The sequence below is a fragment of the Dipteris shenzhenensis genome, chromosome 22, assembly GCF_047967505.1.
Source record: "Dipteris shenzhenensis isolate YYH24624 ecotype China chromosome 22, Dip_SZ_1.0, whole genome shotgun sequence".
Classification (NCBI taxonomy): Eukaryota; Viridiplantae; Streptophyta; class Polypodiopsida; order Gleicheniales; family Dipteridaceae; genus Dipteris; species Dipteris shenzhenensis.
This window is the reverse complement of record NC_141617.1, coordinates 16,738,728-16,754,483: the sequence shown is the minus strand read 5'-3', so window position 1 is coordinate 16,754,483 and position 15,756 is coordinate 16,738,728. Positions and strand designations below refer to the sequence as shown.

General features: G+C 42.5%; 1 protein-coding gene across 1 annotated transcript; it reads right to left on the bottom strand.

The window, feature by feature from the left end:
• Positions 1 to 2,093: 2,093 nt before the first annotated feature.
• Positions 2,094 to 4,852, bottom strand: LOC147887813 (uncharacterized). Its single transcript, XM_087393224.1, has 4 exons — positions 3,508 to 4,852; positions 3,054 to 3,396; positions 2,729 to 2,890; positions 2,094 to 2,573 (listed from the first exon to the last, which is right to left on the bottom strand). The coding sequence occupies exons 1-4, from the start codon at positions 4,734 to 4,736 to the stop codon at positions 2,094 to 2,096; spliced, it is 2,214 nt and encodes a 737-aa protein (XP_087249350.1). The 5' UTR covers positions 4,737 to 4,852.
• Positions 4,853 to 15,756: the final 10,904 nt, after the last annotated feature.

The following is a 15,756-nucleotide window of genomic DNA, read 5'->3' as shown; positions in this document are numbered from 1 at the left end:
TTAGTTGTAAAAGCCAAAAGAACTCTAGTACAAAGAAATAGAAGAACCCTATATGTGGGTCTCAAACCAAACTCAGCTAACTAAGGTGGCATACTAACTAAGCCACGAACTAGAGTAGATAAGGATAGCTGTCATCCAGCTATTATTCATGGGCGGTGTACAAACTGCATCTACAGCTAACAAGTCGGTGACATAAATGCACAACGGTCACCCTGGCATATCACGAGTGGAGCTCGATATCTCAACACTCCCCCTCGAGCTCAATCCTAATTCCTGCACACCAAGCAGGTCTCTGAACTTGCGCATCTTCTCTGTGCCCAATGCCTTCGTGAATATGTCAGCTACCTGATCCTCTGTGCTGACATAAACTAGATCAATAAGACCTAGTAAAACCTTCTCCCGCACATAGTGATAATGCACCTCAATGTGCTTTGTTCTAGCATGATAAACTGGGTTATTTGCCAAGTGTATACTGCTCATGTTATCACAATAAATGACAACTGGCCCATCTGTAGACTGATGCATATCATAGAGTAGCTTATGCAGCCAAGCTAGCTCACATGCAGCCATTGCTGCACCCCTGTACTCAGCCTTTGTGCTCGACAAGGCAACTGTAGGCTGTTTCTTGCTGTTCCAAGTGACTGCAGCACTCCCAAAAGAGAACACATATCCACTGGTAGATCGTCTATCAGAAATACTACCAGCCCAATCAGCATCAGTGTATCCATGCAACTGTATCTGAACCCTAGCCTCATAAAATAGTCCATACTGCAATGTGGACTTCACATACCTAAGTATGCGTCTAGCCGCATCCAAATGCGGTTTCCTTAGAGCCTGCATAAACTGACTTACCAATCCAACAGCATAGCTCAAATCTGGCCTGGTAATAGTCATATAAATCAAACTTCCTACTATGCGTTTGTACATAGTAGGGTCTTCTAGAAGCTCACCTGCATCTGCGCTTAGCTTCAGATTCTGCTCCAAAAGAACTGAAATAGGCTTACAACCTGTCATCCCATATTTGGACAGCATGTCCAATCCATACTGCCTCTGTAAGAGCTGTATCCCACTTGGCGATCTAATCACTTCAATGCCCAAGAAATAACGCAGCTCTCCCAAATCCTTCATCTCAAACTTCTGCTTCAATAGCATTTTCACATGAAGGATATCTTCATCACTATCACCTGTGATGATCAAATCATCAACATAAATGACAAGCGGCATCATACCTTTCTCTGTTTTTCTCACATAAAGTGAGAAATCTGCCTTGGAAATCTAAAAGCCAATAGTGACAAGATATTGTCCTATCTTATCAGACCATGCTGTAGGTGCTTGCTTCAAGCCATACAAGGCTTTCTTCAACCTGTAAACAAACTCAGGATGAACAGCATGAAGATAACCTGGTGGCTGCTCCATAAAGACCTCCTCTTGCAAATCACCATGCAAGAAAGCATTCTTTACATCCATCTGATGTAAAGACCATCCCTTTGATGCAGCCATAGCAATGACTGCTCTTATAGTTGCCATCCTTGCAACCGGACTGAATGTTTCTTCATAATCAATGCCATATGTCTGTGCATACCCCTTGACTTCTAATCTTGCCTTGTATCTGTTCACAGAACCATCTGCATTGTGCTTGACCTTATAAACCCACTTACAGCCAATTGCATTCTTGTCTTTAGGCCATAGTTGTAAGACACGTTAAGACACGACACGTTAGACACGCTTTAGACACGAGTGTCTAAAGTGTCTTAAAGATAAGACACGTAAGACACGTTTTCCAGTTATAATAATATTAAATAAATATTAAATTTAAAAATATAAGTATGTATAAGTACAACTTGGTAGCAATGTAGCATGCTGCATGACTAGCTGCTAGTTTTAAGTTTTAACATTTTAGAAGTACAATGTAGTTAAGAGTCAATCATCATAGTCTTCAATAAAGTTTAAACATATGTCATAAATAACTCGGCCAATGCCACATGAAATTTGAATGAAATCTGAATCCTCATACATATAACTGAATGGAAAACTTTTGAATCTCAAGACTCATCCTAGTCTGAATCTGAGTCAAGAGTCAAGTCTCTCAAGACTCATCCTAGTCTGGACTCTGAATCTGCTAGGTCAGTGCCACTACTGGATCCAAAGTCACCATCAGTGATAGTGTTACCCTCACTATCATACTGTGGCTCCTCGGGCACCTCATCCTCCTCTTCCTCCTCCTCATCCTCCCCCTCCTCCTCGTCCAAGGCAGACCGCATAGGTGTATCTGACGAGGTACTGGCCATAGCCACGGCTCTCCCATGGCCACGTCGGATGGCACAACCACGACCTCGTGCTCCTCTTCCACCACTCCTGCCTCTGACTCTGCCTCTGCCTCTGCCCCTGCCCTCTGATGTGTCCCTCTGTGCTGGAATAGCAATGGCTGATGCTGCTGATCTACGACGTGAACGAGTGACTCGTCTATCTATGGTCTCTAGCTCTCTATGTAGCTGTGCATATATCTCCTCCTCATCAGCTTCAACTCTAGCATAAGTAGGCAACTCGGTTATGTCAATGGTTGTAGGATCCACCTGCAACAACATTTAGAAGCAATGAAGCATATGTTATTATGTTCAATGTTCATTGTTATGATTTCAATTTCCTAGATATATTTAAAATCGAAATCATAGATGATAGAACTGTGAACATGTTACAATAGACTCAAGCTAGTAGCTACCAATGTTACCTGCATTGGACCTGCCAAGTTTTTAAGCTTTCTTATAAGCCTCAAGTTTGCACGGCAGTATACTAAGCGCTCGAGTTGCCTTGTGCTTAACTTGTTCCTTATTTTCGTATGGATCAAAGAGTAGGAGCTCCAGTTCCTCTCGCATGCTCCTGCTGCACATTCCTTTTGCCATTTGGTTCCAAATCCCGATTGGCATTTAGTATTTACAAATCGAGATTAAAGGAGTGAGAATCAAGATCACTCATCATCTACATTTACAGTTTAAACTTTACCTAACCAGGAATAGCAAATGCCAAACTTCAAAGATATATGTCTCAGCTCTCACCTGAGATAAAATCCGGAGAGCCAACTTCCGCACTCGAGGAGTGGAGTAGCCATATGTCTCCCACCACTCAATTGGCTTCACACAAATCTCTTTCCTTCTAGACGTGGGTCTAGAGAAGGAAGCACCCACACTATTCTGATACTGAGAAAGCTCCAAGTCCAGCTCCAATTGCTCATCCTCTGAAAAAACCCTCCCTATGTAGGCATCTCTATCCGCCAATAACTCTGGCTTATTGAATAAATCAGCTGACTTAAACAGTGGATGCAAAAGTGTTGCAAGTCCATGGATGGGCCTACACATGAACTGCCATCTCGTATCCACTAGAGACCTTATTTCTTCCAATCTACATATCAACATAATTTGTAAATTATAATAAACACTTGTCACTGATAATGGATTTATGATAAGTGATGATTCATTACTTATTAATATAATGGACATAGACCAACCTTACCTCTCAGGTGCGAGGGAGCTACATGTACTCAGCGAAACACGCAACTGCTCCATGAAATGATGGACCAAGCCAAGAGTACTTCCCTCCATATCAGTCACCCGCAAGACAGCGAATAAAGGATGGAGAGCTTTCACTATGGACTCCATGTCAGTCCAAAGTGAGTGATCCAAGCACATCCTCTGTACCGTCATGCTCTCTGCCCTGGTAGAGTCAGGCCACTCTAACCACATCCGAGACACCACTGTCTGTCGAAGAGCTGCATGCACTGCAAGAAGGCGCTCCAAAACAATGTGCATGTATGCAAAGCGTGTCTTCGATGGCCGGACAATTTCCAAGTTGCTATGCTCCCTGAATATGGCCAAGGCCTTGGGCTTCTTCTTAAAGAAGGCTGCAATGGTACTAGCAGTCTGCATCACACTAGCAATCCAAGGGAGCCGACCGATGTCCTCCATGAGAAGGTCTAGGCAATGTGAAGCACAAGGAGTCCATACAATGGAAGGAAACTCTGCCTCCACAAGCTCTCCCATCCTCACACAATTACTTGCATTGTCTGTAACAACTTGGACCACATTCTCAGGCCCTATCTCAATGATAGCTGCTCGGATATGCTGAAAAATGACTTCACCTGTAGTGCTAGCACCTCCTCGACCTGTATCAACAGCTTTCAAAAAGTACGTACCAAGGCATGAGGATACCAATATATTAATGATGCCCCTCCTCCTAACATCACTCCAACCATCAGACAGAATGCTGCAACCAAATTTCTTCCATCCCTCCTTGATAGGATCAAGAGCTTTGTTAATTCTGCCTATCTCCTCCTCCAACACAGATGTCCTCATCGCACCATATGTCACACCTGTCCATGTATCTGTAGCTCCCACAGTTGCCACTGCCTTGATCATCCTCTTCCACTGTGGTGTTTGTAGGACATTGAAAGCAAAATTGCATTCAATCACAGTCCTCCCAATTTCAATATCTGCCAAACGCTGCCGCTCTTTTTGCCAAGACTGTGTGGACAATGCACCTGATAAAGTCCCCTGGTGCTTTTTCGAAGTAGCCATAGTGGTGGATGGTTGTGAGGATGTAGCAAAAGCAATGCCCTCTTTCCTGGCCCTCTTCTTTGCATGAGAGGAACCAATAGCACTAGAGTCACTATCCATAGCATCATCAAGGTTGATAGTGTGAGACTCAGGCCCCAACAAATCCTCATCTTGCAAGGCAGCAGGCATGGTACTAGGTCCACCACAAAGTTTTGGATGATCTCTGATAACTTTCTGCGCAATCTCAAAAGGAACAGAAGTACATCCACCAATTCCCCTACCACCAAGTCCAGACACATGGAGAATAAGACGTGTCGCTGAGCTCACAAAAGGCTCACCACAATAATTGCATTTCCACTCTTTGTTTCCTGACCCCGTTGCCACAGCGGGGTTAATCATAGTGGTATGGATCCCCCAAAGTGGATTTGGAGGTTTAGGCATGGTAAATCTCTGCTGCAGCCTGCTATGCTGTAATTCTCTGTTGCTATGCTGTAATTCTCTGCTGCTATGACCTGCGACCTGTCTTGTTGGCATGCACACGAGCATAATTCAATATAAATTTTGGGAGAAGTAGAACAAGCAAGTGAACTGCAATCTATAGACTAATTGTGTTGAGAAATGCACATGCCAAGCTTGAAGCAAGCTGCAATAGAAGCTTGAAGGCTCAAGCATTAAGCAGTGACAAGTCTAATGCATAAGGTGCTATCATCTATGCAGCCCTAAGGAGGCCAAATTAATTAGGGCTTTCAGCCCATACTTTGCCCCCTTTAAATTTACTGTTATTCTAGCAGGCTCTTATATGAAACAAACCCAGAAGAGGGCCAACTTTCTTAGGGATTTCAGGATTCAGGAATCAGCCCATAATTGGCCCAATTTTTTGGGAAAGGAGAAAGCAAGATGCAGAGTGGAGCCAGCACTATATAACAAGCTAAAAGAAGGCTGAAGAAAACGATGCAGTGTGTACAATGTGAACCTGAAGGCAGGCTGAGCTCCAGCCTCCAACGTCGATGGTCGTCACCGAAACCAGCAGGTGCAGAAGGTAACGTACAGACCTGAGACTACAGTAAATCCGTACAGTGTACGGCGGATCCGTACAGTGTACGGCGGATCCGTACGATGTACGGCGGATTTGTACGGGGTGTCACGTGTGTACGTCGAGACTCGAGTCCGTACGGTACGTACGTGAAGTTTGTACGGCAAATCGTCAGCGTACGTGAAGTTTGCTGCAACGGGAGAGGCGAAACAGCGTACGGAACCGGACGGCTTGTACGGCGAAACGAAAATGCAAAGTCTAAGGTTCCATTGTCCAAAACGTAGGGTTTTTTTAATTTTATAAAAAAAATTTGGAGCGTGTCTAAACGTGTCTTAAGGTAAGACACGTGTCTTAAGTGTCTTAAGTGTCTTACCATAAGACACGAGTGTCTTAACAACCATGCTTTAGGCAAAGGCACCAATTCCCATGTAGCATTTGCTTCCAAGGCATCCATTTCTTCATCCATGGCTTTCTCCCATTTTTCTTTTCCCATGGCTTGCTCAAAAGAAGTGGGTTCTGGTTCCTGTATCACTTTGACCATATAGGCATAGTGAATGGCTGTAAATCCATCATATTTCAGCCTATCCACAGGATATCTAGCTCTAGTAGACCTGCGCAAAATAGGCTCACTTCCAAGTGGTCTCAAAACATCCCTGGTCTTCCTTACTCCATGTGCAATAATAGAAGGAATACCCAACTCATTATCAATGCTCTGTTCTGAGCCACTGGATTCACCATCCACATAAGAGTGACCTGCATTCACATCAAACATGGGCTGATCTACCTTCTCTTTTCCTTTTCGTGATACCGGCATACCACTATCTACATTGCTTTGCGGAGATTCTCCTAATCTCAATTTGCCTGTCCATGGCGAAGTATGTGAACCACTGCTAGAGGACACTGTAGGTCCACTAATATTTTGTGATTGTTGCTGTGAATTCTATGCAGCATTACCATTTTGTGCATCTACATCAATCATCACATTTACTGGTTTATACCAGCTGCTCATCTCATCAAAAACAACATCTCTGCTCACTGTAAACTTATGAGTAGAAGGGTTACAGCATCTATACCCTTTCTGCTACAGAGAATAACCAATAAAGACGCACTTCTCAGCTTTTGGATCCAACTTGGACCTCAACTCATCTAGCACATGAACATAGGCAATGCAACCAAAAATTTTCAAATGAGAAATATCTGGTTTCCTACTAGTATACATCTCCTCTGGCGTCATGCCATGTATTGCTGCAGTGGGAGTCCTATTCATTATGTAAACTGTTGTAGCAACTGCTTTAGCCCAATAATAATCTGGAAGGTCTTTTTCATTTAGCATGGCCTAAGATACCTCTCCAATATGCCTGTTTTTCCTTTCTGCAAGTCCATTTTGCCGTGGGGTATGACTACATGAATATTGCTGCTTTATGCCATGCTCCTGCAGGAACCTTGCAAACTCATTTGAGAGGTACTCTCCCCCTCCATCTGACCTTAGGCATTTTATTTGCAGTCCTCTTTCTTTTTCAACCATAACTTTAAAAGCTTTGAAGTGCCCAAACACTTCACTTTTCTTTTTCATAAAATACACCCAAACTTTTCTGATGTAGTCATCAATAAAAGTGACAAAATAATGATAGCCTCCAATAGATGCAGCTTTAGTAGTCCACACATCAGAGTGGATTAATTCCAATGGCTTCTTACTCTCTTGAACATGCCTAGGAAATGGTTTCCTTGCTTGTTTTCCAAATTGACAGGCTTCACATACCTTATGCATTTCTGCAACCTTGAATTTAGGCAATCCTGCAACAATGTTTTGGGCCTGCATTGATTTAAGTCGTTGTACATTAACATGACCAATGCGTTTATGCTAGATATCAATATCTGCAACTACACCGGTCCCATGTGCAAACATTACTGCACTCAATTCAGGCATGTCCGCATCCAATGTAAACATCCTGCCCTTCTTCTTTTCTTTTGCTATCAAGCGACCATTATTTTTCATATCCTCAACAAAGCATCCATGAGGATTAAATCTGACCTGCAAGCACTGCTCAACCATTTGACCAACAAAAACTAGGTTCTTGGTGATGTTCGGGACATGAAATACATCAGACAGGTATTTCTTTTTCCCATCCTGCATAGACAAAGGAATTTTACCAATCTGCACAATAGGATGTGCAGTATCATCACCAGTCTCCACAAATCCTGGTCTTTCCATTTTCCTTGCATCTTGCATCCATTCTGCATGACCTGTCATGTGGTTTGACGCACCTGAGTCAACATACCACACATCATTGCTTTCTTTTGCACTTGTCACAGAATTGGTCATGTCTGCACCATAAACAGATGCTCATTTCTGTCATCACCCTGTCTACTAGAAGATGCATAATTGCCTTGCTGCAATTTTCCATTCATAATGTCATTCTGCTTTTTGCAGCAGTCTTTAGCCATATGACCCATTTTACCACAATAGTAGCATTCAACATTGCTGTTTGCATTTTGGCCTCTCTGCCATCCACCACAACCTCTTTGGCTCCCCCTGCCTCTAGAGTTACCATGTCCTCCTCCAAAGGATTGGTTTTCTTGAGTTTGCTGCATATTCTAATTTCTACCATGGCCTCCAGATTAGCCTCCTCTACCTCAGACAGTTTCTTTTGAAGTTCCTCCTGAAGAAGATGCACCACCATTTCTCTGCTCTTCAGAGTCTTATGTTTTCCATGCTATGGCCATGAGGAGGATAGGACAAAGACCAAAATTTAACATGGAATCAGCAAAGAGTGTGGCCTCCATGATGAGGATGAAATTGGATGGGAACTTGCTTCCTCATTACTTGCCTTCAGTCCAGCATTCCAAGAAGGTACGCAAGGGGGGAGCATGGCATGGAACTCTTGAGACAACAAGTCCTGCATTCTTACTTATGTTCTTGGAGATGTTGTCTCCTCCAAATGGTTCCATTCTTGAGTTGGGACATGGACAAGACCAGGATTGAGAGGGTTGGACTACACTCTGGTCACTCTTTCTTGGCAATAGACAATGACCCAGAGATATGTACTAGATTATAGGATCATCCATAATTTTTTATTTTGCAAATTAATCAAAAAAGCTTGAGTCGATTTCTATGTGATGTATGACACAAGGAGAAGTGAAGCAAACATTTTGCTGAAGACTCACCTTTACGCCAATCCCAAGTGTGTCTAAAATGCCTTGAGGTTCCATGCTTTGTACTATCCATCTACATGAAGAAAATTAATATGTAATAGAATTAGACCCCACTTTAAAGACCGCAAGCCATCATGAAGTGTTCAACATAAAGTAATTTATCTGCAAGTCACCTCCATTTTCAAGTGTACTGCATAGCGCTCCACTGCAGGAAGAGTGGATGGAGAATAGAAAACCAATGCCCATCCATTGCCATCCATCACAACTACAGAAATGGCGAAGGAAGAGGGGATATGATCTTTTGTCTCACAACATTCCAAGGTGGAACTTTCCCTTCACCACCTACAACATACCCTATGGGAAGATCCACAATGCAATAGTCCACACTCCATGTGCATTGTTGTGAGTTTCGTTTCTTCCCTTGTTGGTGCAAAAGTGCAAAGAAATTGGGCAGATTTTGATATCCATATGCAAGCTGTGATTGCATTATCTGTTTGCCCAATTTGATGTAGTCAAACTCCCATACCTTCACCGAACTCCTTGGTACGAGGGGATGTTTCCAAAGTGACAACATGGATAGTGGAGCCTAGATAAAATCAATGGAGAAAGGCTTTCTCACTATCCTAGAGTCATCATCAGCTTACCATCTCCACCCAAGTCTATATTCTTCCTTCTCCTTGCTTTTGTAATATCAGGATCCCCTATATTTTACTTTTGTTTCTCCACCAATATCTTTTGTTGCTCCTCTAGTTTTTTACGTTCCTCCTCGTTCATTTCTCCAGAGGATCCTGAATCAGATTTACATTGATCTTTCAAATGCCTTAACAAGAAACACATGGGGCAAGTTAAGCATAGAAAACTACTTAAGAACAATCTGTACAAAAAGGACCAATAGGAAAAGTATACCTCTCTAGCATTAAAGCCTCCTCCTCCACACACTTTCCACTACTCATGTCTAACCACCATGGACAATGCTTTCTCTCCCACTCTGAAAGGCTTATAGTTCCTTTTGCAGCAGTCATGCCCTCATGAAAGACTTTATGTGTGTACATGCAATATGTAGGAGGCTTGAGCACTATCCATTCCTTGCAAATAGATGGAATGGTCTATATCTTTTTTGTTTCCAGCAAATGAAGAATAAAACTATTCAAAACCCAAACAATAGAAAGAATAAGAACATTATGAAATAGAAAATCTAGAATTAGGCAATGAAAGATGAATGCGTATCTGAGAACAACTCTTCTACTTGCATTCACAAGGTCAACCTCTTTTGCAAGCATGGTAGCCATAGACATGAAGGAGGCAAGGGGCTCATAAAAATTAGTCCGATGTCTTGCCACAATATCCTCAAAATATTTGCATAGTGTTGGATGCTCTGGCAACTCCAAGGGAGAACACCAACAAAGGAAGCCTGAACCTGTGACAATAACCTATGACACTCTTCAAGAACTTGGTCCATAAAAACTTCCTTTGCAAGCCACCCAATGAAGGCATGGTCACTTGTTGGCATTCCATAACTATTCTTCAAATTCAAATTAGACCCAAGTAAAGATAAAATTGAAACCTGCCTAGCCTTGCTACATGAAGCAATGGCCACTTGATACAACTTGTCAAGTGTAACCTTAGCTATTGTGTCTTCACATGCAAGGAAGGACCATAATTTGTCAAACCAATCTTTGCCATGAGCAGGATTTATTATTGACAAAATCTATGAAAAACATATAAACAAAATTCACCATGACATTTGAAAGCAATGCATATTAATAATAGTAGACAAAGGCAAAAGCACAAACTCACCCTGTGCACCTTCCTCCTGTATGTTTGAGTGATTGTTCTTTTAATCCTAGCTATCTTAACAACTCTTTCATCTTTATCAATCCTAGGAGGCAGCTTCTTACAAGCTGCTTAAAAATAAGATTACCACTTGCCCTACAAAAGCAAGTATGCACCAAAACAACAAATTCAAACTATATCGAGGAATTGATGAAGCCAAAGCAGAAGGAATAAAAACAGGAGGTACATAGTATAAGAAACCATAGCATAAACCATGCGACCAAGAATAGCCTGTGTGAGGGGATACCAAACCCTTCTTCCTTGACCAATCTCCTTTTGCTGTACAAGTTCAATATTTTTCTTCTCTTCCTCAGTGAAATCCTCCAGAAATACTTGTGCATCACAACCAACAAGTGTACTTGTATGATACAAGTAATCGTTAATATTTGTTGTGACAATTGCCTCCTCATTCAATCTAGACAATGGATTCAGTATTAGCAATAAAGTAGAAAGTACAAATATGTTCTAGGAACAACTACTGGAAGAATGAAAGATGATACTCACAAGTTAAACCTTTGCAAAGCTGCAATCAACCTCAACTCATTGTCAGCCTCTAGAGCTATAATATGTGCATAAATCCTGATATGCCTTGCCTTGTTATTAACAAAGACCTCCCTAATGCTCTCCATCCATGAGGCAGTTTGATGGATTCCCTCCCACACATATAACATCTTGCAGGGCAAGAATTGCCATGCAAGAGTCTGTTGAAGCTCATGCTCAAACTCAGCATGCCAATGCTTATCCCATGAAGCTCTTATATCATCATCCACCTCTTTGGTTGTCCCATCACACATCTCAATTAAAAGAATAAAGGACCACTTTGTGGGGACATATCCCTCAATCTCAAATGCTCTCTTAAGAGTGGAGAGGCCATTCCTAAGTTATCTCACCTTAGGGTTGATAAGTAATCTTCACAAAGGGATACAAGGAGGCACCATTCCTCTATTGACACTTATGGACTCAAGAAAATCACTTCCATCATTACCATCCATTGATTCAGGGACAAATTCATCACCCTCTCCATCGTCGTTAGCCTTTCCAGTGTCCTTCTTAGTAGCAAACTCTTTCTCCACTCACATCTCTTCAACCCCCTCTGCATTTGGAGATTTGGCTTGTGTGTCAACATATGTGGGTGATGGTGTTGCTGGTGCTTGCACCTTCTTTTTGGTAGTCTTTTTCTTCTTATTGGAGATTTCCTCTTTTCTGACCTAGTCATGACTTCTAGCATACACAAAACAAAATTGGATATTAGATCTCAGCCATGATTCTTTATTTGTTCTATTTTTAGGAAAATAAAGTTGTTGAATGAAAAATCAATCAAAGAATATAATTGACCATGGCAGAAAAACCTATTGATCTTGTACCTTGGGCCGATACAAAAATCAATTCAGTTTCCAATCTTCCAACCAACAATATGCAAAGAGAGATTCATGAAAGTCAAGAACATGTATTGACATAGCATCATAAGAACAATAAAGAGCAGCCATGTTGTCATGTTGCTAAAGTGCTCGGATCATTGTGCCTTGGATATTCCATTCTACACCAGAGTATGCTTCGATCATTGGCCAATTAATGGTGCGACCTTCATCCAAAGTGTGTATGTTGGCTTCCCATTTTTTACGTCGTGGAACTACATAGAACTTGGGATGGGTTCTGAGACATGGAGGTGCACGTAGGTACTCTTTCAAGAAGATTACATCAAAGAGCTTGGGACAGTGCCAAGCAGGTTGTGGATCCAACTTGCTTATCCAATCTTCACTAATTTGACGCTGACGAATGTTGGTAGGGAAGTTCCATCCACCTCAAGTTTTCAGATCAGGATATTTGCTCCAAAATCCCTTGATGGGGTTACTGGGAAGTGGTATTTCATCAAAATCATACCCATCATTGGAACTTGGCATGGGAGTATGAATTGGATTATCTGGATCCTAATATTCAAAATCAAATACTGTGTCATTTTCTATTGATAAAAGCACAAGTAGTGTCGTAGGTGATGACGGGGCAGGGAGAGAATCTGGGACATGGGGGAGAAATATGGAAGAGTATTAGTTGTGGAAGGGGAAGTAGAGGGGAGCAGGGGAAGAACTAGGCAAACGGTTTGAGTAGCTTGGTAATCCTCGAAGGTAGGATTAGCAAGGGAAGGGAAGAAGCTAGGTGTGAGAGGCTCGTAAGTTTGTGACTGTTGGATTAGTTGAAAATGGTGAGAGGCATGAGCAAAGAGACGATGGAGGGAATAGATGTTAGGATGGAGCTCGAGGAAGGTTAGGAGGGTGGTAGCAGCAAGGGTAAGTGAGGTTATGAGGTTGGCAGAGAGAGTGGTTAGATATGGGAAGTTGGATGTGAGATATGCCCTATCATCTTCCGACACTTCTTTTTGTTGGTGCGATGGGATCATCAGCTGCATGGGTGGGTGTCGATTGTGTCATGCCTTGCAAATAATAGTGATGGCCTTTGTAACAATGGCAACAAACCAGCAATAACCCTGAGGGGAAGACTACCCATGAGGCATACATATGCAATGAAAGCATCCATCCTGAGTGCTATAAACCTAGCATGTGTAGATAGGCAGAAGATATTTTTCTCATCTTCAAACAAGTCTTGGCAAATTATGCGCAGAGTTTTGGTCCGTATGGAACGTTCCCATTTGATTGTTGGATGAGCGGATACGATCCTGATTTGGAGTTACTTCCATTGGATAAGCACGCATGCGTTGAGGTGATCTTTGTTAAATTACACGGTGCAGTGGAACAAAAACTAAACAAAGAATAGAGAGTACACAGCAAACCAGAGAGGAACAAAATTTTCCTTCAATACTTATGTAGTACAGATAATGGCTCCGTCCACCCATGCGCTCCTAGAGTAGAGCTTAGATGGCGATCTAGATAGATACTATAGGTGAAGAGATACTAGCTGGAAGATATGATCTGATCTAAACTGATCTAATACAATGGACTAGGGAGGTCGCCTCTTTATAGCTATGAGGGTGGTAATTGGATCAACGTAGTCGATGGAACCGACCAATCAACCTACTCAGTGGAGCTGCCTAGTCATCCATCAAATATTCAAGCAATATTCCTTATACCGTTGCCTCGAGGGCTCTTGCCCCTGAACCCCCACCAGGGGGGCCAGTTGGCCCCCAAGCCCTAGCAAGAATAAGGGGCTCCCACACAATCACCTTTCTACCATCAACAGTATCATTGATAGACCTCATCTGACATGCAAGTCAGGATCCATCCAGTGTCTCGGGCTCACACATGGCTTCTCCTTATATGGGGGGCTTACAACTTGAGCACCTTGGACCACTAGTGGTTACCAGGAGGGTGGGACATTGAGCATATCTAACACCCCTCCTCAATGTCCACCTGGGTGAACTACCTTCTCGGCCCAATACCGAGTCTCTGAAGATGACCCTGAAGCTGATCCTTCCTGAGTGCCTTGGTGAAGATATCTACTCCATTTTGCTCTGTTGGATAGTAGACCAATTTCACTATCCCGTCCTTGATCAAATCATGCACATAGTGATACTGAATCTCTATATGTTTTGTGAGTGCATGAAACACTGGATTTTTAGCAATGGCCATGCAACTTTGATTGTCGCACCTCAGCATAATTACCTCATCCTCTTGCACTCCCATGTGCCATAAGATCCTCCTCAGCCACACTACTTCACAAGCAGCAAAATATGCTGCCTTCTTGTATTCAGCCTCGGTAGAAGACAATGCCACTGTTGGTTGTTTCTTACTGATCCAAGAGAAGATACCTGAACCTAAAGAGAAACAATATCCAGAAATGGATTTCTTGGAATCAACATCTCCAACCCAATCTAGTTCACAATGACCAGCCGAGGAAGTGCCCGTACCATAGGTGATGCCATAATCAAGAGTGCCCTTCACATACCTGAGCATCCGCATCCCTACATTCCAATGATTCTCCCGGTATAAGACAATGCCAGTGTTGGTTGTTTCTTACTGATCCAAGAGAAGATACCTGAACATAAAGAGAAACAATATCCAGAAACGGATTTCCTGGAATCAACATCTCCATCCCAATCTGAGTCACAATGACCAGCCAAGGAAGTGCCCGTACCATAGGTGATGCCATAATCAAGAGTGCCCTACACATACCTGAGCACCTGCATCCCTATATTCCAATGATTCTCTCGAGGCTTATTGGAGAACCTTCTCAAAATGCCAATAGCAAAACTGATGTCCAGTCTGGTGTTGCACAGATAGATGAGACCGCCGACCAATTCTTGTACCTCCCAATGTCTACTAGTGGTGAGGCATTATCCATAGACAACCTTACATTTACCTCCATAGGTGTAGCTATCTCCTTGCACTCGGACATACCAAATGCCTTCAAGGTCTCCCTAGCATATTTCTGGCATCTATTGAGAGATGAAGATCTTGCTTGGCTCTTGCCAGACTTCAATCCCCAAACAGTAGTGCATCAAGCCTAAGTCTGTCATCTGAAACTCCTTTCCTATACACATACAAGTTAGCATCTGAGGCACATCTTTTGAAGTTTAATTTATGAAAAATTTTGTCTATCCATTAGTACCATGCTCTTGGGGCCTGTTTCAGCCCGTATAAAGCCTTCTTCAGCTTACATACCTTGTTCTTAGAATGGGGGGCCTCAAACCCATGTGGTTGAGCCACGTACACCTCCTCCTTGAGGTCACCATTCAAGAATGCTGATTTAAAATTTATTAGGGCATGCAAAATGGGTGAGTCATTGTCATAGACTTGATCTTCAATTTCAGCAATCTTAGCCTCAATTTCAAGGTCCTAAGGGAAATCAGATTCATCATTAGTATGGGTACCTTCTTCAAGTTCATTATCCCAGTCGAGGTCAGCCATAAAGAATGGCACCCCTCAATTAGTTCTTCATGTGTGAGTGGAGGATCTACCTGTAGCACCTTAGCATCTCTCTAGCATCTATCTGTGAGAATATGGGGTCTAATGAATGGCAGTTGTCGATGGTTTCCAATGTTTGTATCCAGTTATTGACATTGTTTTGTGAATCACCCGCTATGGTATGCTGTTGCAGGGGAGCTGATTTTCTTGAGATCGTCGTCGAAGATGTACCGTCCAATGCTCTAGGCACAATTGGTGTTATAGTTCATATCCCCACATTCACCCTGACTGTGGTGACGCGATTCTATATTGTCAGTCTATTAGTTCCCCAGTC

Excerpts from the sequence above, each read along its gene's own strand:
- LOC147887813 (XM_087393224.1), bottom strand. The coding sequence starts at position 4,736 with ATGCCTGCTGCCTTGCAAGATGAGGATTTGTTGGGGCCTGAGTCTCAC. Across the intron at positions 3,397-3,507 it reads AGCTCCCTCGCACCTGAGAG|ATTGGAAGAAATAAGGTCTC; the intron begins GTAAGGTTGGTC and ends GTTGATATGTAG. Across the intron at positions 2,891-3,053 it reads CTCTCCGGATTTTATCTCAG|GAATGTGCAGCAGGAGCATG; the intron begins GTGAGAGCTGAG and ends AAATGGCAAAAG.